This window comes from Neophocaena asiaeorientalis, unplaced genomic scaffold (genome assembly GCF_003031525.2).
Source record: "Neophocaena asiaeorientalis asiaeorientalis breed wild unplaced genomic scaffold, Neophocaena_asiaeorientalis_V1.1 scaffold220, whole genome shotgun sequence".
NCBI classification, from domain to species: domain Eukaryota; kingdom Metazoa; phylum Chordata; class Mammalia; order Artiodactyla; family Phocoenidae; genus Neophocaena; species Neophocaena asiaeorientalis.
This window is the reverse complement of record NW_020174042.1, coordinates 8,857,785-8,879,751: the sequence shown is the minus strand read 5'-3', so window position 1 is coordinate 8,879,751 and position 21,967 is coordinate 8,857,785. Positions and strand designations below refer to the sequence as shown.

Sequence of the window (21,967 nt, the reverse complement as noted above, 5' to 3'; positions counted from 1 at the left end):
GGACTCTCAACCACTGCGCCACCAGGGAAGCCCCCTCTGCTATATTTTGGAAGAGTTTGAGAAGGATAGGTGTTAGCTCTTCTCTAAATGTTTGATAGAATTTACCTGTGAAGGCTTCTGGTCCTGGGCTTTTGTTTGTTGGAAGATTTTTAATCACAGTTTCAATTTCAGTGCTTGTGATTGGTCTGTTTATATTTACTGTTTCTTCCTGATTCAGTTTCAGAAGGTTGTGCTTTTCTAAGAACTTGTCCATTTCTTCTAGGTTTTCCATTTTATTGGCATATAGTGTCTTGTACTAATCTCCCATGATCCTTTGTATTTCTGCAGTGTCAGTTGTTACTTTCCTTTTTCATTTCTAATTCTATTGAGTCTTCTCCCTGTTTTTCTTGATGAATCTGGCTAATGGTTTATCAATTTTCCTTATCTTCTCAAAGAACCAGCTTGTAGTTTCATTGATCTTTGCTATTATTTCCTTCATTTCTTTTTCATTCATTTCTGATCTGATCTTTACGTTTTCTTTCCTTTCGCTAACTTTGGGTTTTTTTTGTTCTTCTTTCTCTAATTGCTTTAGGTGTAAAATTAGGTTGTTTATTTGAGATGTTTTTTGTCTCTTGAGGTAGGATTGTATTGCTATAAGCTCCCCTCTTAGAACTGCTTTTGCGGCATCCCGTAGGTTTTGTGTCGCCGTGTTTTCATTGTCACTTGTTTCTAGGTATTTTTTGATTTCTTCTTGATTTCTTCAGTGATCTCCTGGTTATTTAGTAGTGTATAGTTAGCCTCCATGTGTTTGTATATTTTACAGATTTTTTCCTGTAATTGATACGTAGTCTCACAGCGTTGTGGTCAGAAAAGACACTAGATACGATTTCAGTTTTCCTAAATTTACCAAGGCTTGATTTGTGAGCCAAGATATGATCTATCCTGGAGAATGTTGCATGTGCTCTTGAGAAGAAAGTGTATTCTGTTGTTTTTGGACGGAATGTCCTATAAATATCAATTAAGTCCATCTGGTCTACTGTGTCTTTTAAAGTTTGTGTTTCCGTTTTAATTTTCATTTTTGATGATCTGTCCATTGGTGAAAGTAGGGTGTTAAAGTCCCCTGCTATTATTGTGTTACTGTCGATTTCCCCTTTTATGGCTGTTAGCATTTGCCTTATGTATTGAGGTGCTCCTATGTTGGGTGCATAAATATTTACAATTGTTATATCTTCTTGGATCGATCCCTTGATCATTTTGTAGTGTCCTTCCTTGTGTCTTGTAACAGTCTTTATTTTAAGGTCTATTTTATCTGATGTGAGTATTGCTACTTCACCTTTCTTTTGATTTCCATTTGCATGGAATATCTTTTTCCATCCCCTCACTTTCAGTTTGTGTGTGTCCCTAGGTCTGAAGTGGGTCTCTTGTAGACAGCATATATACGGATCTTGTTTTTGTATCCGTTCAGATTGTCTATGTCTTTTGGTTGGAGCATTTAATCCATTTACATTTAAGGTAATTATCAGTATATATATTCCTATTACCATTTTCTTAATTGTTTTGGGTTTGTTTTTGTAGGTCTTTCCCTTCTCTTCTGTTTCCTGCCTAGAGAAGTTCCTCTAGCATTTGTTGTAAAGCTGGTTTGGTGGTGATGGATTCTCTTAGCTTTTGCTTGTCTGTAAAGGTTTTAATTTCTCCATTGAATCTGAATGAGATCCTTGCTGGGTAGAGGAATCTTGGTTATAGATTTTTCCCTTTCATCACTTTAAATATGTCCTGCCACTCCCTTCTGGCTTGCAGAGTTTCTGCTGAACGATCAACTGTTAACCTTCTGGGGATTCCCTTGTATGTTATTTGTTGCTTTTCCCTTGCTGCTTTTAATATTTTTCTTTGTATTTAATTTTTGATGGTTTGATTAATATGTGTCTTGGCGTGTTTCTCCTTGGATTTATTCTGTATGGGACTCTCTGAACTTCCTGGACTTGATTGACTCTTTCCTTTCCCATATTAGGGAAGTTTTCAACTATAATCTCCTCAAAATATTTTCTCAGTCCCTTTCTTTTTCTCTTCTTCTCCTGGGTCCCCTATAATTTCAATGTTGGTGCGTTTAATGTTGTCCCCGAGGTCTCTGAGACTGTTCTCAATTCTTTTCATTCCTTTTTCTTTATTCTGCTCTGTGGTAGTTATTTCCACTGTCTTATCTTCCAGGTCACTTATCCATTCTTCTGCCTCACTTATTGTGCTATTGATTCCTTTTAGAGTATTTTTAATTTCATTTATTTTGTTGTTCATTATTGTTTGTTTGCTCTTTACTTCTTCTAGGTCCTTGTTAAACGTTTCTTGTATTTTTTCCGTTCTGTTTCCAAGATTTTCGATCATCTTTACTATCATTACTCTGAATTCTCTTTCAGGTAGACTGCCTATTTCGTCTTCCTTTGTTTGGTCTTGTGGATTTTTACTTCGGTCCTTCATCTGCTGCCTATTTCTCTGTCTTCTCATTTTGCTTAACTTACTGCGTTTGGTGTCTCCTTTTTGCAGGCTGCAGTTTCGTAGTTCCTGTAGTTTTTGGCGTCTGCCCCCAGTGGGTAAGGTTGGTTCAGTGGCTCCTTGAGGCTTCCTTGTGAAGGGGACTGGTGCCTGTGTTCTGGTGGATGAGGCTGGATTTTGTCTTTCTGGTGGGCAGGACCACGTCTGGTGGTGTGTTTTGGGGTATCTGTGAACTTAGTATGATTTTAGGCAGCCTCTCTGCTAATGGGTAGGGTTGTGTGCATGACTTGCGAGTTGTTTGGCATGGGGTGTCCAGCACTGGAGCTTGCTAGTCGTCGAGTGGAACTGGGTCTTTGCGTTGAGATGGAGATCTCTGGGAGAGCTCTCGCCCATTGATATTATGTGGGGCCTGGAGATCTCTGGTGGGTCAATGTCCTGAACTTGGCTCTCCCACCTCAGAGGCTCAGTCCTGACACCTGGCTGGAGTACCAAGTGTCAGCCACATGGCTCAGAAGAAAAGGGAGGGAAAAAAAGCAAGCAATCAAGAAAAAAATAAATAAAATTAATAAAGTTATTAAAATAAAAAATTATTAAAATTAAGAAGGTAATAAAAAAAGAAAGAGAGCAACCAAACCAATAAACAAATCCACCAATTATAACAAGCATTAAAAACTAAATTAAGATAATCATAAAAATCAGAAATTAGTCATTCGCATACAGCAAACCCCAAGTGTACAGTTGCTCCTAAAGTCCACCACCTCAATTTTGTGATGATTCGTTGTCTATTCAGGTATTCCAGAGATGCAGGGTACATCAAGTTGATTATGGAGATTTAATCTGCTGCTCCTGAGGCTGCTGGGAGAGATTTCCCTTTCTCTTCTTTGTTTGCACAGCTCCTGGGGTTCAGCTTTGGATTTGGCCCCGCCTCTGCGTAGAGGTCGTCTGAGGGCGTCTTTTCTTCCCTCAGACAGGAGGGGGTTAAAGGAGCGGCTGATTAGGGGCCTCTGGCTCACTCAGGTTGTTGGGAGGGAGGGGTATGGAACGTGGCGTGAGCCTGAAGCGGCAGAGGCCGGCTTGACATTGTAACAGCGTGACGTTGTAACAGCGTGACATTGTAACTACTCTGGCAGTGGTGCGCTGCACAGGCTCCCGGGAGGCGAGGTGTGGATAGTGACTTGTGCTTGCACACAGCCTTCTTGGTGGCTGCAGTAGCAGCGTTAGCGTTTCATGCCCGTGTCAGGTGTCCATGCTGATAGCTGTGGCTTGCGCCTTTCTCTGGAGCTTGTTTAGGCGGTGCTCTGCCCTCTGTGGGCAGACAGGGGGGGAAATCCCCTCTTCTCCCGTACCCGGAAACAATGGTCTCTTGCCTCTTAGGCAAGTCCAGCCTTTTTCTTGGACTCCCTCCTGGCTAGCCGTGGTGCACTAGCCCCCTTCAGGTTTTGTTCACGCAGCCAACCCCAGTCCTCTCCCTGCGATCTAAGCTCCAAATCCTGAGCTTCAGCTCTCAGCCCCCCTAGTGTGGCAAGCGGGGGCCACTTTTCATCACAGTGCGCGGGCCTCTCACTATCGCAGCCTCTCTTGTTGCGGAGCACAGGCTCCAGACGCGCAGGCTCAGTAGTTGTGGCTCACGGGCCTAGTTGCTCCGTGGTATGTGGGATCCTCCCAGACCAGGGCTCGAACCCGTGTCCCCTGCATTGGCAGGCGGATTGTCAACCACTGCGCCGCCAGGGAAGCCCCCAGTTATGTTATTTTGATCCTCAGTTGCTTTCCTTAGATCTGTAGGTTCCCTTTTCATCTCACTTGATTGCTTTGTTATCTCAATTTTGAGCTCTTGTTTTATTGATATCTTCTTATTAAGGTGTTCCGTAGCTGGAAGCACTTATAAAGGGTGGCTTCTCAATCTGTGTTATATTCTCTTCTAGGCTGATCTATTTGTCTTCCTTCTGTAAGCCTTTTGTTGTTTGTTTATATTGTGGTTTTATTATTTTGCTTCATGTTGCAGGTTGTATTACTGGGCAAGGAGACTCTCAGATACGGGGGAAGTATACTGGGTGGAGCTCTTGGGACCCACTCCTTTTGGGGAGTGAGGGAAGCAGGATTAGGTAGAGGGAGAAGCTGGGCTGTGCTTTATCACAACAAAGCCTGATCCCAGGCCCTCTGGAGCTAGAAGGGCTCTACAGAGCTGTCTTGAATTGGGGTGAAAGCCCCTGGCTTTTATACCCCTGCACAGGCTGCTCTCAGGCAGTGGGGGTGCTATTGGCAAGGCAGCTTTCTTCAGCTGAGGTTGCTCTTGAGCGACTGGGGAATGAGTGCTTCAGTCCAGAAGAGGGTGTCTGGGTGGCACAGCCGGCATCCATTAGAGTTCATTTTATTCTCACAGTGGTGCTGGTCCAGACAGTCATTCAGTTTTCTCTGATAAGGCAGGTTGGTTCTTTATTCTTTTCTTACCCTATCTGAAATAGGTATGTTTCCCTTTGACATACAGATTGAGGGCTGAGGTGTTGCTGTTGGTGGTGGTGGTGGTGGTTTTTTAGGTGATATTCCCCCTTTTTTGGTGGACCGAGAGAATGACTGGGAGCCAGTGAAGGGCTGGAAAATGAGTGAGCACGGTGAAGTGATGTGCTGCCTTGTTAAGTATGGTATGAGGTAGGGGTTAAGATTCTGATTCCAGTTACCTAGGGCCGTTTCCCTACTGCTTGCATGGTCATCTTTGTCATGAATCAGGTTTCCATAAAGCTATGTATCTGTCCATAAAGCTATGTATCTGTCCCCATCTGTGTTCTCTTGCTTTGTCCTGTTAGACTATCATTGTGCAAATACCGCACTCTCTCATTTATTGTAACTTTAAAATGGAATCCTGGGGACTCCCCTGGTGGTCCAGTGGTTAGGGCTCCGTGCTTCCACTGCGGGGCACAGGTTCAGTCCCTGGTCGGGAAACTAGGATCCCTGCATGCAGTGTGGTGCAGCCAAAAAAAAAAAAACAAGAATCCTGGCATCCAGTAGTCATTCCTCCAACTTTGTTTTTCTTCAGGATTATCTTGGATCATGTTTGCTTTTTGCCTTTGCATTCAGTCTTAGGATCAGTCAGTTTCCACAAAATACTTGCTGGTGTTTTTACAGAGAGATTTGATTTTATAGGTCAGTTTGTGGATAATGGTTCACTGCAATATTGATTCTAATCCATGAAATTTATTTAGGGCTTCTTTAATTTTTTAAATATTGATATATAGTTTTCTATGTAGAGGTATTTCTTGGAAATCTTTTATTAGATTTGTACCTGGGTATATTATTTTGAAAAAAGGAAAACCGTATGATGAATCTCCATGTAGCCATCATCCAGTTTCAACAACCTTGTTAAATTTATATCACTCCTCCTCTCAATCCCAGCCTCTCCCCCAAGATTATTTTGAAGCAAATTAAAAATGTATTGTCATATGCATTTCAATATGAATTTCTGAAAGATAAGAGGGACTTTTTTGTTAAAAAAAACCCTACCACCCCAATATTATTTCATGCCTAAAAAAGTAAAAATAATTCCTTATTACCATAAAATACCCAGTTAGTGTTATTTGATGTTTTTTGGGTGCTATTGTAAATGAATACCTTTAAAATTTTATGTTCTTTGTGTTTTTATGATATATAGACATAGAAATGATTTTTTTCGTGTGCTCATCTTGTATCCAGTAACCTTGCTAAAGTTATTTATTATTTCTAGTAATTTATCCCCAGATTACTTTAGCTTTCTACATATAGAATTGTGTTGTTTGTTAATATGACAGTCTGCCTCAAGGGGCAATAGAAGTTTGCCAAGTTTAGCAATGATCAGTTTAAAAAATGGAAAAGAAATGAACAAATGAAAAGTGAACAAATTTGACAATTTCACTAAGACTGAAAAAAAAGTCTAAGACTTTTTAATAACTCCTATCATTATGTGTTGTATATTGTCTTCAACTTTTTTATCAGTTGCTAATATTAGTTATTCTATATTTTTTGTAGTTTCCCATCACCAGTTGTTCTTGGAATTGGACAGGTAAGTGAAAAAAAAAATTACCCTCTTAATTACTCGTCAGTACACATCATGAAATTTTAAGTGCTTTTGTTTAAGACTGTGATTTACGAACTTGTTCAGCTGGCAGAGGACCATGGTACTTTTGGTGAAACAACATGAAGTATTGACACACATCTTATTTCATTTTACAATTTAGGAGCAGTTGTATTTGTAGGAAAAAACAACTAATTTTAACTTCCTTAATAGAATTTAATTACTCTAAAGCAAGGGGGCAGCAGACTGAAAGCCTCCAAGGTCTGCTGGGTAACAGATGAGTGCGCACAGTTTAAGCCACTGTGCCTGAGAAGAAAAAGGTTAGGGAGATGAGGTGAGGCCCACTAGGGATCAGGGAAATCTAATTTTTACATCAAACCCCTAATTTGTAAATGGTGGCAACAGATTCATATTTTCATAAAACTCTCTACAGGCCAAACAAAACATGTTTGCACTTTCCTTCCTGAAGTTTGCGATGTTTGTTCTCAAGTGTAAGGACAAACTTGGATAAACTTTCAAACTTACCCCATTTGGCTGTTTCTGAAATTTTCCGTTAATATTAATTTGTGGCTTTTTTACTTTTTGGGTCATATGCTGATGATTTCTAGTAGGCACGTGGTAACACAGGCACCAAAGTTTTTTTGTTTTCGTTTTCCTTTAGTCTATAAGGAGAAAAACTTAAAATTATAAAAATTGTATCTGTTAACTAAATTTTAAATTGTGAATCTGGAATTTATATGATTAAACATTATTCTAGTTAAATGTTTTGCTAATTAGGTACTCTTTGCACATCATTTTAGGGAGAAAAAAATCATGAGGAAACAATATCTTTCCTTAAGGTCAAAAAATTTATATCTTTATGGTTCAGTGTGAAAATATGTTAAAAAGTACTTTAAAAGATCAATAAATAATATGTGGTAATGTGCCCTTTGTAATGCCCAAGACAAATAAATTCACTGGATTGTACTCAATTAAGGTAAAAACGTTTATGATTTGCAATTTGTGGGGGAAGAAGCCAGCAGACCAAATTTTAAAAGTCTGAATTGAAGAATATTTTAAACGAGTGTTGGTAAATTTCTGTAAGAATTATAAAGTAAGTCATATATACAGACTACAATTATAATTCAGGGTGGGCTTGTGTTATATAAATCTATTATAAGTATTAAGTTTGTACACTCAGGCTCAAGGTTTAGGATGATAATCATTTTGAAGGAGACCTTAAATTTTTGCATCCTAATGTGGTCAAAAGTAAGTTCTAAAATGTGTGTAGAAAGATGATATTAAAACTTTTTATTTTATAATAATAATCTGGAGTATTTCTGATATACCTGGTGTAATCCAGATTAATAGCATTTGAATGAGATGTTTTTGCAACACCGGCTAGATTGGAGAGAAAAATAAATCCCTTTTAAAGTTTGTTTTCCTCTTAATTTGACTTTTGTGTTATAGAAATATTATACTTTACAAAATACGTTTATGTGTGGAGTTTGCCTCCCTTCCCCCTTCCTTTCATCCCCACACTTACTTTCTGGGGTAAGGTGACCATATGCTCAGTACATAGGAAGGATGGTCTAGGATCAACAAGCAGCCTCACCGACTGTGGTCACTCTGGTCAGTTTTAGGCTCACCGTTCCTTTTTCCCACTGTTGTCGTTCCTTGAGCCCCTTGAGATATCGTATATACGTTATATTTGATGTTATACTTTTTGCCTATAGTTCTGGTGCAATCTATACGGTGGCAAGAAAAACAATTTTAATATTTCAAGGAATAATAGGTTTTTTGGAACCTAGAAAATGGACTTTTCAGATATATATATATTTTTTGGTGAACCTCTTTTCTTTTGATGATGTATTTGTACCTCAAATAGTCTTTCCAGATATGTTGCTGAAGTTTTTCTCTTCCCTTTTCTTTAGATGACAGTTACCATAATGATACTATATGTGTCCAAGCTAAGTAAACTAATTCACTTCCCTGATTTTGACAAGAAAATTCCTATTAAGGTATGTGATGGAAAGTACATATAGCTATGATGGAAGATGTAGAAATGCTATAGAATTACAAAGTGATCTTAAGAGTCCAGGTCCATTTCTATACACATGTGCTTCCTGTTGGCAATGGGTAGAAACTTCTTAATAAAGGTTTCATATCATTCAGTGGTCCACTAATGTAACATAATACTAGTAAAAGTATGTGCTTAGCAATAAATACTATGTGTCTTCTGAAATGACAAAGCTTTCTAATAGGAATTGGCAAGCTTATTTGGTAAACGACCAGATAGCAAATAATTAGGCTTTGTGGGCCAGACCATCTCTGCTGCAGCTATTCAGCTCTGTACCATGAAAGCAGCTGTAGATGATACATATATAAATGAATCGGTGTAGTTGTGTTCTAATAAAACTATTTGCATAAATAAAAGATGGGTTAGATTTATCTCTTGGGCCCTCCCAATTTGTTGATCCCTGTTTTAAATTTTCATTTTTAGCTTGGATTGATAACAGTTGTGAGTAGAATGATGAATAAACACATTTTGATATACGTAGTTTTTTTTCCACGGTGGAACTAGAAACATGAGAACTGCCATTCCTTCCTGGGAATGTGGAATGGAACTAACTTTTTTTTTTTTTTTTTGCAGTACGCAGCCCTCTCTCACTGTTGTGGCCTCTCCCGTTGCGGAGCACAGGCTCCGGACGCGCAGGCTCAGCGGCCATGGCTCACGGGCCCAGCTGCCCCGTGGCATGTGGGATCTTCCCGGACCGGGGCACGAACCCGTGTCCCCTGCATCGGCAGGCGGACTCTCAACCACTGTGCCACCAGGGAAGCCCGGAACTAACTTTTATTGTACAGTTGCTGGGTGACATGCATGAGGCCAGACATTTAATTCCTAGAGCAATCCCATACGACAGGTGGTATTAAATCGATCATGGTGACATTTTTTGGATTTAGGGAGGTTAAATCAGACTGCAGTTCCTTGAGAGTGAGGACCTCACATGGTTTGTTCACTGCCATGTCTCTCAGGCCTGGAAAAACACTGGCATCTAGCTCTGGATTATTCATCAGGTCGACTAAGCACATGCTTACTGCATCAATAATCAGGGACATCCACAAAAGGAGAAAAACAAAATATTGAAGTATAGGAAAGATATTAACCCAATCATCAAAAGAAAAATCAGAATATTGTTGGGCTTGCTTACACTTCGCTTATAATTTTTAAATACTTTGAACAATTGTGAAATATGATCTAGACATAGGAAAAAAGGCATCATACATGACTGTGTAGTTGAATGAATAATTACCCTTGTAATCATGACCTACGTCATGAGATGGGATCACAAAATCCTTCTTTACCCACTATTCTGACTTTTGTATTAATAATTTTCTTGCTTTCTTCGTAAGTTTTCTAAATTTGTATGTATCCTTGAATTACGTAGTTTAGGTTTGCCTATTTTTGGATGTTATATAAAGAGAATTAAACTCTATATATTCTTTTGTATCTTGCTTCTTTCACTTAATATTATGTTGGTAAGATTCATCCACATTGTTGTGTGTAGCCGTATTATTTTATTTTCATTGTATAAATATATTACAGTTTATTTATCTGTTTTACTGTTTATGGTAATTGGGGTTGTTTCTAGTTTGGGCCCTAGAAAAATAAAAAGTACTGTCTGAACATACTGATAGCTGGATCTTGGTGCACAAGTATGAGTCACCTAAGGCTCCCGTAACAAAATACCACAGACTAGGTGGCTTAACAGAAATTTATTTTCTCACACTTCCGGAGGCTGGAAGTCCAAGATCAAGGTGCCAACAGGATTGGTTTCTGAGAGTTCTCTCCTTGGCATATAGACAGCTGCCTTCTCACTGTGACCTCATGTGGCCTTTACTCTGTGCCTATGCACTCCTGGTGTCCCTTCCTCTTCTTATAAGGACACAAGTCCTATTGTATTAGGACCCCACATTTATTACCCCATTTAACCTTCATTACCTCCTTAAAGGCCCTATCTTCGCATGCAGTCACCTGGGGGCTAGGGGTTCAAAATGTGAATTTTGAGCAGATACAGTTCAGTCCAAAACAGCACGTGTGCGTGAGTTTTTTGGGAAGCTTATCAAGAAGTGAAACTGCTGACTCCTAGGGTGAGCGTATTGTCAGCTTGAGTAGATAATGGCAAACTCTTCCCCCGAGTGGTTGTACCAGTCCCTACTCCTGATGAAAGTGCATGAAGGTCCCTATTGCTCCTCATTCTTGCCAATCCTTGGTATGCCAGTCATTTTAAATTGTGCTGATCTGGTGGGTGCATAATGACATCTTCTTGGCTTTTATTTGCATTTCCCTGTTTATTAATGAGGTTGAGCGCCTTTTCATTTTTTAGTGCCCATTTGGATATCCTCTTTTGTGAAATACTTGTTCAAGACTTTTGCCCATTTTTCTTACTGATTTGTGTAGGAGTTTTAAAAAATATATTAATGATAGTCCTCTTGTTAGTTATATACAGCATTACAAATATATTTCCCCACTCTGTTTCATATCTTTTTATTTTCTTTATTATGTATTTATCTTGTATTCCTTTATCATGTATTCCTTATCATGAAAAGGAATCTTAATTTTAAAATAGTTAAATTTTATCAGTCTTTTCCTTAATAATTAATCACTATTTTCCTTATTTAGGAAATTCTTCCCTACTCTGAGGTTATGAAGATATTTTTCTCGATAAAAGATATATTGTTTTTCAGAGTTAGGTTTTTAATCTGCTTGGAGTTGATTTTTGTGGATGGTGTGAGGTAGTGGTACAATTTCATTTATTTTTTCATTTGTCGCAGACTCAACTGAAAAGTTTATCCTTAATATTGTGCCACTTATATCGTGGTACTATTGTTCACATATATTTCTAAGCTCTCCATGCTTTTTCATTTGTCTATTTGTGTTTCTGCCCCATTACCTCACAGTCGTAATTACTATTGCTTTATGCAAAGCCTTGCTATCTGGTAGAGCAAGTCTTTCCTCCTAAGTTCTTGGTTCTTCACATTTTTATGTGAATATTAGAAGCAGGTTTCAAGTTTTATGAAAAATAACCTTTTGGGATTTTGACTGGAATTGCACTGAAGCTCTAAAGCAATTTGGAATGAGTTGACATCTTTAAAGTATTGGATCTTTCAATCCATGTACATGGTATACATACCCCTTCTTTAACTGCCCTCAGTAAAGTTTTATAATTTTCTCTATAGAGTTCTAACAGTTTTTGTTAGATTTGTTCTGAGGTACGTCTTTTTTTTTTTTTTTTTCTTTGCTATTGCATGTATCTTTTAAAAACAGGGGACTCCCCTGGCGGTCCAGTGGTTAGGACTCCATGCTTCCATTGCAGGGGGCACAGGTTTGATCCCTGGTCAGGGAACTAAGATCCTGCATGCTGCGTGGCACGGCCAAAACACCCCCAGATTATTTGGAAAGTTAGAAGTATATCCACTAAAAAATTATTCACAATGTGAAAGTTGAGCGTTATGTTTTATACGGCGGGAACTTCTAGTAATTCAAGCCTGGGAGGCAGCATCTCAAGTAACTGTAAGAGAAGTGCTCTGAGGAGGTGAGGTGAGGAGCCAGGACATATAGGAGTTTTGCAACAAAGGGCAGGTGGTCTGAATGTCAAAAGATTATTGTTAATTAAAGAAAACCGGATATGTCAACTTAAGGAATTTAGAGCTTTTCTATGTATGGGAAGATGCAAGAGTCTGGGATCACTGAAATCATTCCTTTGATATGCATCTCAGCTATCTGGGACCAGTATCCTTTGTTTTCATATCCTGAGTTTCCTCAGGGCTCACCAGCTCACCATAGGCTGTGGCTGCAAAGGTCGTGGCTGCAATGGCTGGTGACTGTGACATCCTTTGTTTACTGATATGGCAGGACATATTCCACTTCTCAGGTACATATTTTATCTTTTGTATATTGTCTTTGTATCTGCAACATTCTAACTTTCACTTCTTTTACTTGCCATACTGTATAGCACAGGACGTACAGTGCAATGTTGATAGAAATGGAAATGGCATTTTTGTCTGATCTCAAAGGGGAAACTTTTAATATTTCGTCATTAAGTGTATTGTTTGCTGTAGGTTTTTTTGAGATGCCTGTTTTCTGTGTTCCAGTTGCCTTTTGCTGTAGGGACATAGACACTACCTCTGGATGGAAGGGAGTGTCAGTCACATTTTAAGAGTATGTGAGAAGAGAGATATTGCTACAGTCTATTTCTCTTGGTATTTCTGCCAGGTTTTTTGTTTTGTTTTATGTATTTTGAGGCTGTATGATTAGGTGCCTACATTTTTTTTTTTTTTTTGATTGCACCTCGCGGCATTTGGGATCTTAGTTTCTCGACCAGAGATAGAACCCGTGCCCCTTGCAGTGGAAGTGCAGAGCCCTAACCACTGGACCGCCAGGGAATTCCCATAGGTGCCTAAAATTTTAAATTAGTTAAATCTTACTGGTGAATGATAGTGTTTAATTATGCACAGTGGAACTCCTCTGTTTCAGTTCTTTTAGTGTTCCCCTGGAATTCAAAACAGGCATATCTAACTTATCAGATTATAAAGTTGATTAATTAACGCATTGATTAATCAGCAGGGGAATTAGCACAAATAATTTAGCCCATGGTTATCAGAAACTAGAAGTCAGTACTGTCTTTATTTTGAATTGTATATGGAAACAGGGGCAACTGATTCTCTTCAACACCTAAGAACCTCTAAAGTTGTAATATCACCAGCTGTGTGATTGTTGAGTCAGTTGTACACTGTTAACCAGAATTTTGTTGACTGAAAAAAAATGTGCAACGTAAAAGTTGAGAATTATGTTTTATTTTGCAGACAAAACGAGGACTTAAGCCCAGGAGGCAGTCTCTCGGATAGCTCAGGTAGCTCTGAGGGACTGCTCCAAAGAGGTGAGGGAAGGGCCAGCATATACAGGAGTTTTTGCAAAAATGACCAGGTAGTTGGAACTTCAAAAGATTACTGTTAGTTAAAGAAAGCCAGATAGTATCTCAAGCTAATGAATTTAGTGCTTTTCTGTGTATGGGAAGATGCAAGAGTCTGGGCTCATTGAAATTATTCCTTTGATGTGACCTTAGCTATCTGGGACCAGTATCCTCTTCCTTTCCATCCTGAGTCTCCTCAGGGTGCACCATGGGAGTGACTGCAGTGACTGAGGGCTTGGCAGTGAGGGCTTGGCAGTGCGCAGCCCGTTTGTCTCCATCCTGAGTTCCCTCAGAGCTCACTTTCAGTGGGGGCTGTAGTGGCTATCAAGCCACCAGGCTGCAACATCCTTTGTTTACTGATATGGCAGGCCCAAACATTTTTCATTTACAATGTTGATGAATAAAAGGGAAGGTCCTGGATCCATTATCTTGCTTATGTTTCTTGAGCAAATTTCCTAATAAAGAAATTCTGTAACTTTTTTGCAGATGACACATAGTATTTAAAAATCTTTCAAAAGGGGCTTCCCTGGTGGCGCAGTGGTTGAGAGTGCGCCTGCCGATGCAGGGGACACGGGTTCGTGCCCCGGTCCAGGAAGATCCCACATGCCGCGGAGCGGCTGGGCCTGTGAGCCATGGCCGCTGAGCCTGCGCGTTCGGAGCCTGTGTTCCGCAACGGGAGAGGCCAGAACAGTGAGAGGCCCGCGTACCGCAAAACAAACAAACAAACAAACAAAAAAACTTTCAAAAGATATCCGAGTTGCACGCTTAGTGTCTTTTTAGTGGAAAAAGAAATGTTGGACTCATCTTGATAGCTATGGAGTATTATATTAGTTTAAAAGTTCTTAAAAGTTATCATATGAGCTTATGAAGGGATTTTTTTTTCGTTTATGGAAGACTAGGTGTTACATTTTGTCTCTTTTTCAGTGTGTTCTGAATAACATTTCTCTTAACAATCAGAAAATAATTCAGGAGCTCAGAGCTCGGTAAACCTAATTCAACTACAAACTACATTGTTTAACCTTGGTAGATATTTAATTATTCTAGGCCTTTAAAGCAAATAAAGTAACTCCAAAGTAATGTGGCCAGTATACACAACTTTTTGAAAGTGTCACCAACTGTGTGACGCATCAATGGGATATAGACCTTTGTTTTGCCTTTGTCCAGAAAAGTGCATATATGCATAGATAACAGAAGTTTGCACACTTTTTCAATGGCCTTCTGAATCTCATTCATAAACTATATTTATACAGTTTATAAGCGATAAACACCCATCCTCAACTCACCAACCTGGCTAGGGGTCTCCACCTAAGAGAGGTGCTTGTTCAGAGCTTTCTTTTAGGGAAATAGTCTACTAATGTGGGCAAGGTCAAGATTTCCATTTCTATCCAGCCTCCACACCACCACCATGATTATGGATTTCACTTCCTACCTAACTATTTTTTGATCACATGGAGAAAGTCATGATGTGTTCTGGATTCTGGAAAATATAGTCATTGCAAGGAAAGGAACTCAGAATGATTTGCTTACTGATGGGGAGTGAATGTCACCATTTTTATATATGAAAGAAAATGTTATTGGAGTACTAACCAAATATTCTTTCTTTTTTTATTGAAGCTGTTTCCTCTGCCTCTCCTCTACATTGGAAACCACATAAGTGGATTATCAAGCACAAGTAAATTAAGGTAGAGTGCAGGTTAATGGTTGATTGGAGCCTTCACTCGTTTGCTTTTAGTGTCACAAAGACCAGCTTTGATTTTTCAAGATATTGCTTGGGCTACATATAGAAGACAATAATATTCCATAATTTAAGAAAATAAGGTAGAGTTTTGAATTTAATTTGATAATGCTTTAGAAATGTTAAAAAGCTGATATATTTTTCTTTATGTTCAAGTCTGAAGATAGAATGTGAGATCTATAGAAATCAAGATAGAGAAGGTATGATTTATTCAGAAAGATTCATTTATACGGATATGGTTCTGTGTAACTTTTGGTTTCATCACAGTTTTATAAAAGCAGGAATATTCTGTCAGATTTGGTGTAGGTCAGCCTTGGTACAAGGAAAAATAAATGACAGACGTTATTTTCACGTATGTGATATATACTTCTGAAATCTGCATTTGCATTTATTTTATGGTCCTTTGACTACTCTGTTAAAAGTCACTGCAAAAATGAAAATAGAAGTGTACAAAGACCAAGTCATCCTATAAATTGGAAAACGTGGTGTGAAATATGTAGACTAATGAACACACATTAGGGTGACAAACCTTATGAAAAAGATGTGAATAATGGGAAAATAAAGTCTGACCAAAGGGTGACAGAAATGGAAGGAAACCTGTTTGTATAGGGAGAGAAGAAAAGTGGCAGGTAGGAGGTAGACCAGAAGGAGAAAGTACATATAAAACTGAGAAATGTGAAATTAGGCCTGTTGCCTTTCACTCTTGTTTGGAAAGGACAGATTGTGGTGGTTGTGAAAAACAAAATGTCCAATACTGTTTTTAGTTACATATTTTAGTTGTTTTGTTGTTTCCTTCTGGGATTAGGACAGTCAATTTTCCTTAATGGTCTTAAATTTGTATTAAAACCCCCTGTGGTAGGTGCTATTGCTGTGTTGCTACATATCCTCTTGCCCTGTCTCTGAGCCCACCTGCAGCGTGGGGATGCCTTCAGTTACCCTCATAGCTGCCCAGCCGCACTGGGGGTCTCTGCCTCGCAGATGAGGCCTTCTTGTTGTAGTGATCTTACAAACATCTTTATTACAAGTGTTCTTCAACACTTCTCTATATGCATAGCAGAAGAGGTAAGATGAAGGCTTCTTGGGTGCTGTGGGGGCTTTCAGCAAGTGAGACTGAGGAGGAAGGAAGGAAGATTGCTTATACGTGGTGTCATGTAGTATGTTTCTCTCTCTCCCCTATTTTCCATAAACTGGTAGTTGGTCCTAGAGGCTTGATCAGATTCAGAAATTTTTCAGGCAACATCAGTTTATTGGTGATGTTGGGTTCCTTCTACTGCATCACCTCATGGGATACATAATGTTTTATCCCACCTTTAATGATATTTAATGGATCAGTTCCACTTCTAATGATTTTAAGGGGTCAGTCTGGTCCCTTCATTAGAATGTTTCCCATCGATTTTTCCCCTAATGGTTTTAGCCTCTATTGATGATCATTGTCTAGATCCATTATTTCATTTCAAATTGAAAAATGATGATTTTCTAACTATATCACCCCTTCTACATTAATTGTCTAAACTTCCTCAATAAATACAAACTTTCATTCACCATATCATACAGGAAAGGCAGGATAAAGCTTTATTTATAAATGTTCAGAGTAATAAATTAGTGTCCTGTCACCTTCAGTAGTGAGTTGTTGTTTATTGTTTGTTTTGTTTTTTACCATCACTATTAACTCATGCATTTTCATTTATTTGAAACAAGTCCCTCATGAGATAGCCATTTTGCAAATATTTTCTCTCAGTCTATGGCTCGTCTTTTCATTCTCTTTACACTGTCTTTCAGAGCAGAAGTTTTAATTTTAATGAAGTTCCACCATCATTTTTTTCTTTCACAGATTGTGCGTTTGGTGTTGTATCTAAAAACTCATTGCCAAACCCAAGGCCATCTAGATTTTCTCCTACATTATCTTCCAGAAGTTTATGTTTTACATTTAGGTATATGATCCATTTTGAACTTAATTTTTGTGAAAGGTATAAGGCCTGTGTCTAGATTCAGGTTTTTTTACGTGTAGATGTCAAGTTGTTTGAGCATCATTTGTTGAAAAGGCTAGTCTATCTCCATTGAATTGTATTTGCTCCTTTGTCAAAGATTAGTTGACTATATTTGTGTGGGTATATTTCTGGGCTCTCTATTCTGTTCCATTATTCTATTTGTTTCATTTACTTAATGTTTTAATTCATTATATAAATACTTCTTTTGATGCTCAAATTATACCATCTCAGGTCAGTGGGAGCTTCTTTGAGTTGACTCCTATGTTCTAGAGCCCCAGTAGTCTTTGATTACTTCCTTGCTTCCTGGCACATGATGTCCCAGATTTATTTGGACTTTTCCTGCCATTTCTCCAAGGATCCCCTGGTTATTTTTAGTGTGAGGTTGAGGCCATAGTCTGGGTGCTGGATATATTTAGAAGAAAGGGCTAACACAGTATCCTGATGAATAACATGTAGGGTATGAGAAAAAGAAAGACCAGGATGCCTTCGTGGTCTTTGGCCTGATGAAGTGGAAGAACAGAATTGCTATTGATTAGGTCTATACCTAGGAGTAGGATTGCTGGGGGTATGGCCATTCTGTGTTTAACATTTTGAGGAGCTGCCAAGTTGTTTTCCAAAGTGGCTGTGCCATTTTACTTTCCCACCAGCAGTGTATGAGGGTTACAATTTCTGTACGTTCTTGCCAAATTTGTTATTGTCTATCTTTTTGATTATAGCTATCGTAGTGGTTGTGATGTCGTATCTTATTGTGGTTCTGATTTGCATTTCCCTGATGATTAATGATATTGACCATCTTTTTATGTGCTTATTGGTCATTTATATAGCTTCTTTGGAGTAATGTCTATTCAAGTCCTTTGCCCATTTTTTAACAGGGTTATTTATCTTTTTATTATTGAGTTTTAAGTCTTTAGGTATTCTAGATACAGGTCGTTTATTATATATATGATTGCAAAATTTTCTCCTATTCTGTGGATTGTCTTTTTACTCTCTTGATGGTGTACTTTGAAGCACAAAAGTTCTAAGTTTTTAAAAATTCAATTAATCATTAAGGTAAAATATACATAACATAAAACTCACCATTTTAACTATTTTTAAGTGGACAGTTAAGTGTCATTAAGTATATTCGCGATCTTGAGTGACCATCACCACTATCTATTTCCAGAAATTTTTCATCATCCCAAACAGAAATTCTGTACCCATTAAACCGAATGCCCCATTCCCCCATCCCCCTGGCCCTGGTAAACTCTGTTTTACTTGCTATGTCTATGGATTTGCCTATTCTAGATAGTTCATACAAATGGAATCATACAATATTTGTCCTTTTATGTCCAGTTTATTTCAGTTAGCATAATGTTTTTGTTTCATCCATGTTGTAGCATGTATCAGAATTTCATTCCTTAGTAAGACTGTGTAGTATTCTATTGTATATATCTATCACATGTTGTTTATCTATTTATAAAAGTTTTACATTTTGGGGAAGTCTGATGTATTTATATTTGTTATTGTTGCTTGTGCTTTTGGTATTGTGTCTAAGAGAATTTTGCCTGACGCAGGGTCATGAAGATATCATCCTATTCTTTCATCTAAGAGTTTTATAGTTTTGGCTCCTACATTTAGGTCTTTGATATATTTTTACATAATTTTTTCTATATAGTGTGAGGTAGGGGTCCAAAATCATGCTTTTGCATGTGAATGTTGAGTTGTTTCAGCATTATTTATTGAAAAGACTGTTCTTTCCCCATTGTATTGTCTTGGCACCCTTGTTGAAAATTAATTGACCGTAATTGGAAAGATTTATTTCTTGATTCTCAATCTTATTGCTTTGATTAAATGTTTATCTTTAAACTAGTACTAGATAATACTGATAATTGTAGCTTTGTAGTGAGTTTTGAAATTGGGTCCACCAACTTTGTTCTTCTTTTTCAAGATTGTTCTGGCTTTCTGGTTTTCTTGCATTTCCACATTGATTATAGAATTAGTTTGTCAATTTCTGGGGGAAAAAAAGCCAGCTGAAATTTTGATAGGACTGTGTTGAATCTATAGATTTATTTGGGAAGTATTTCCATTTTAACAACATTAAGCCTCTGATCCATAACATGGAGTGTCTTTCCATTTAATCTTCTTTCACCTTTTAACAATATTTTGTAGTTTGTAGTGTATTACAATTCTTACACTGGTTTTGTTACGTTATTCCTAAGAATTTTGTTCTTTTTGATGCTATCATAGATGGAATTGTTAACTTCCTTTTTGGATTGCTCATTGCTAGTGTATGGAAGTACAGTTGATTTTTGTATAGTCATCTTGTTTCCTGCACACTTACTTCATTTGTTCTAATAATATTTTTTAATGGATTTCTAGGATTTTCTCTGTATGTATCATCTGAAAATAGAGACAACTTTCTTTTCTTTTTTCCAAACTGTATACTATTTTTTTTTTTTTTTTTTTGGCCTAATTGTCCCATCTAGAACCTCAACTACCATGCGGAATAGATGTAGTGGTGAGAGTGAACATCCTGGTCTTATTCCTGATCTTAGGGGGAAGAACATTCAGCTTTTTACCATTAAGTATCCTTATCTGCTTTTATTTTTTTATTATTTTTTTCTTCTTGGCTATGCTGCATGGCTTATGGGATCTTGGTTCCCTGACCAGGGATTGAACTCAGGCCCTCGGCACTGAGAGCGCAGAGTCCTAACCACTGTACTGCCAGGGAATTCCCCTTATCTGCTTTTAAAAGGCATCATCTAAAAATACTTTTTGAATTTAATGGAAAATAATAAGACTTTTTTTTTTTTGCCTTGCTTTGAAAAAGGCAGTTCAGACCAGTCTCATAAGACATTTTTAAGTGAAGTTCCTGAAAATTCTTTCTGCACTGCTCTCTGGTTGTAGTGTGAAACCTCTCCTCAGGTCTGGTCAGGAGGAGCTGCCCACCCCACCCCACAGACGCTGTGGTTCTGGCTTTCCTTTCTTTGGTCACCATCTTCTCAGGGTCACATTGGAAGCAGATGGAGGTGGGTTTTTCCAGCCCTGGCAGTCTGTGGCTGTGCATTGAACTGTGTCCTGGAATCTCTGGGTTTTGAGAGTGGGTGAAAGGTTCATAAGTATTTTTGAAAGGCAGTGAATGTGGTCTCATTACATAAAGTTTTAGGGGAAAATTACCCATAATTTTATCCTCTAACATACTATTTTAAATACTCACTTTCAGTCTTTTTCCATATACAGAATGTATTTTATTACAGTTGTAGACTCTACATAGTTTTGTCACCTCCTTGATTTATTTAATATTCGTTTTCGAAGAGTGGTAAAGTTTTATATTATAGAATTAATGTATAATGTTCCCTCAAGTGGATTTATCATAACTTATTTAATCATTGCCTTGTCTGATATTCAGGTTGTTTCTGATGTTTTTTCCAAAGACATTACTGCAATGAACATGTTTGTGTACATGATTTTTTTTCTTTCCTTTGGGTTATTATCTTAGGGTAAGTTTCCCAGCAAGAAGTAATTAGGTCCTAGGTTAGGACCATTTAATGACTGTCCATACATAGTCCCAACTTGATTTGTCAAAGGCTGTATTGGTTCACACTGCATATAATCTTTTAGCACAAACTTTGTAGTAGTTGGATAGTATGATGTTTTGAATTGCTAGTAAGTAAAAGTGGCATGAAATTATTAAATCTCCATTTCTTTTTATTATTTAATATGACTTATTAGTAGCATGTGTGATAATTAAGGTTAATTCCTTATATTTAATTTGGAAAATTAATGGGCTTAATTAAAAATGTAAGGCATTAAAAAAGTACTTGGTGTCTGATGATATTATACTTGAATCTTTTCCTGACAGCTTGCCGATGTTCACCGTGCTCAGGAAATTTACCATTCCACTTACTTTACTCCTGGAAACCATCGTACTCGGGTGATTTTTGTTTTTCTTCTTTTCCTCTGGTGTCCTCTCCCCACACCCCCACATTATTTTTACCTAGCAAATTCTCAACATCTAGTCATCTTTTCAAATAGTTGATTTGAAGTGCTAGTAGCAATAACTTAAGGGCAAATGGTTTGTTCACTTAAAAGCAGTCTCCTATTTCCATGATTCCCTAAGAATGGAATGAGTGTTTTTTAAAAACAATTATAATTCTACATTAGATAAATAAAATGTGTGTGTGGTCAAAAATTATAAAAAGAAACCCCAACAACCCCAAAACAGATGTAAATCTGTTTCCTGAGCCAGATGGAATATACACTGATTTTGGAATGTAGAGGAAAAGTTGTCCACATATATAGTATAGAATAGGAGTAGCAGAAAATCAGGGAAAATTCATTCTGATGCAGTAAGTATGATGTAACATCAGAATAAATTAATTTTTATAATGTTGGTTTAAAAATTTCTCATAAAAATACTCAGGCTGACATCTAAAAAGGTGATTCTTGATTTTGCTGTGGAGACTATTTAATGATGAAATTTGGATGATGGCCCAATGTTTTAAGTTTTACTATTGAATTTTATCTTAATCTTTGCATGCTTGATTAAAGTACATACCAACTAGACCCACCAGCAGGAGCTCTTCTGCATTTTGTCCCAGTGTCTTTCTAGTGAGAACAGAGAAAATACAATTGTAATTAGATTAAGACAACTACTTAAGAAATAAAGTAAATTTGGTCTGATTTCCTAATCCATTTAAGGTACCTTTAGTACTCTTTTTACATAAAGCATTGTCCATTAGATTTTAGCTATAAAACTGTTAACAATGTCTATTTGCAGTTTATTTAAAAATATAATCTATATTTT

General features: G+C 37.7%; 1 protein-coding gene across 1 annotated transcript in view; it reads left to right on the top strand.

Annotated features, from left to right (window-relative positions):
- Nucleotides 1-21,967, top strand: part of SLC35D2 (solute carrier family 35 member D2) — a 54,177-nt gene that overhangs the window by 10,853 nt on the left and 21,357 nt on the right. Inside the window, 4 exon segments of the mRNA XM_024753898.1 lie at nucleotides 6,460-6,493; nucleotides 8,419-8,505; nucleotides 15,073-15,140; nucleotides 21,023-21,094. Coding sequence (XP_024609666.1) covers nucleotides 6,460-6,493; nucleotides 8,419-8,505; nucleotides 15,073-15,140; nucleotides 21,023-21,094 — 261 coding nt within the window.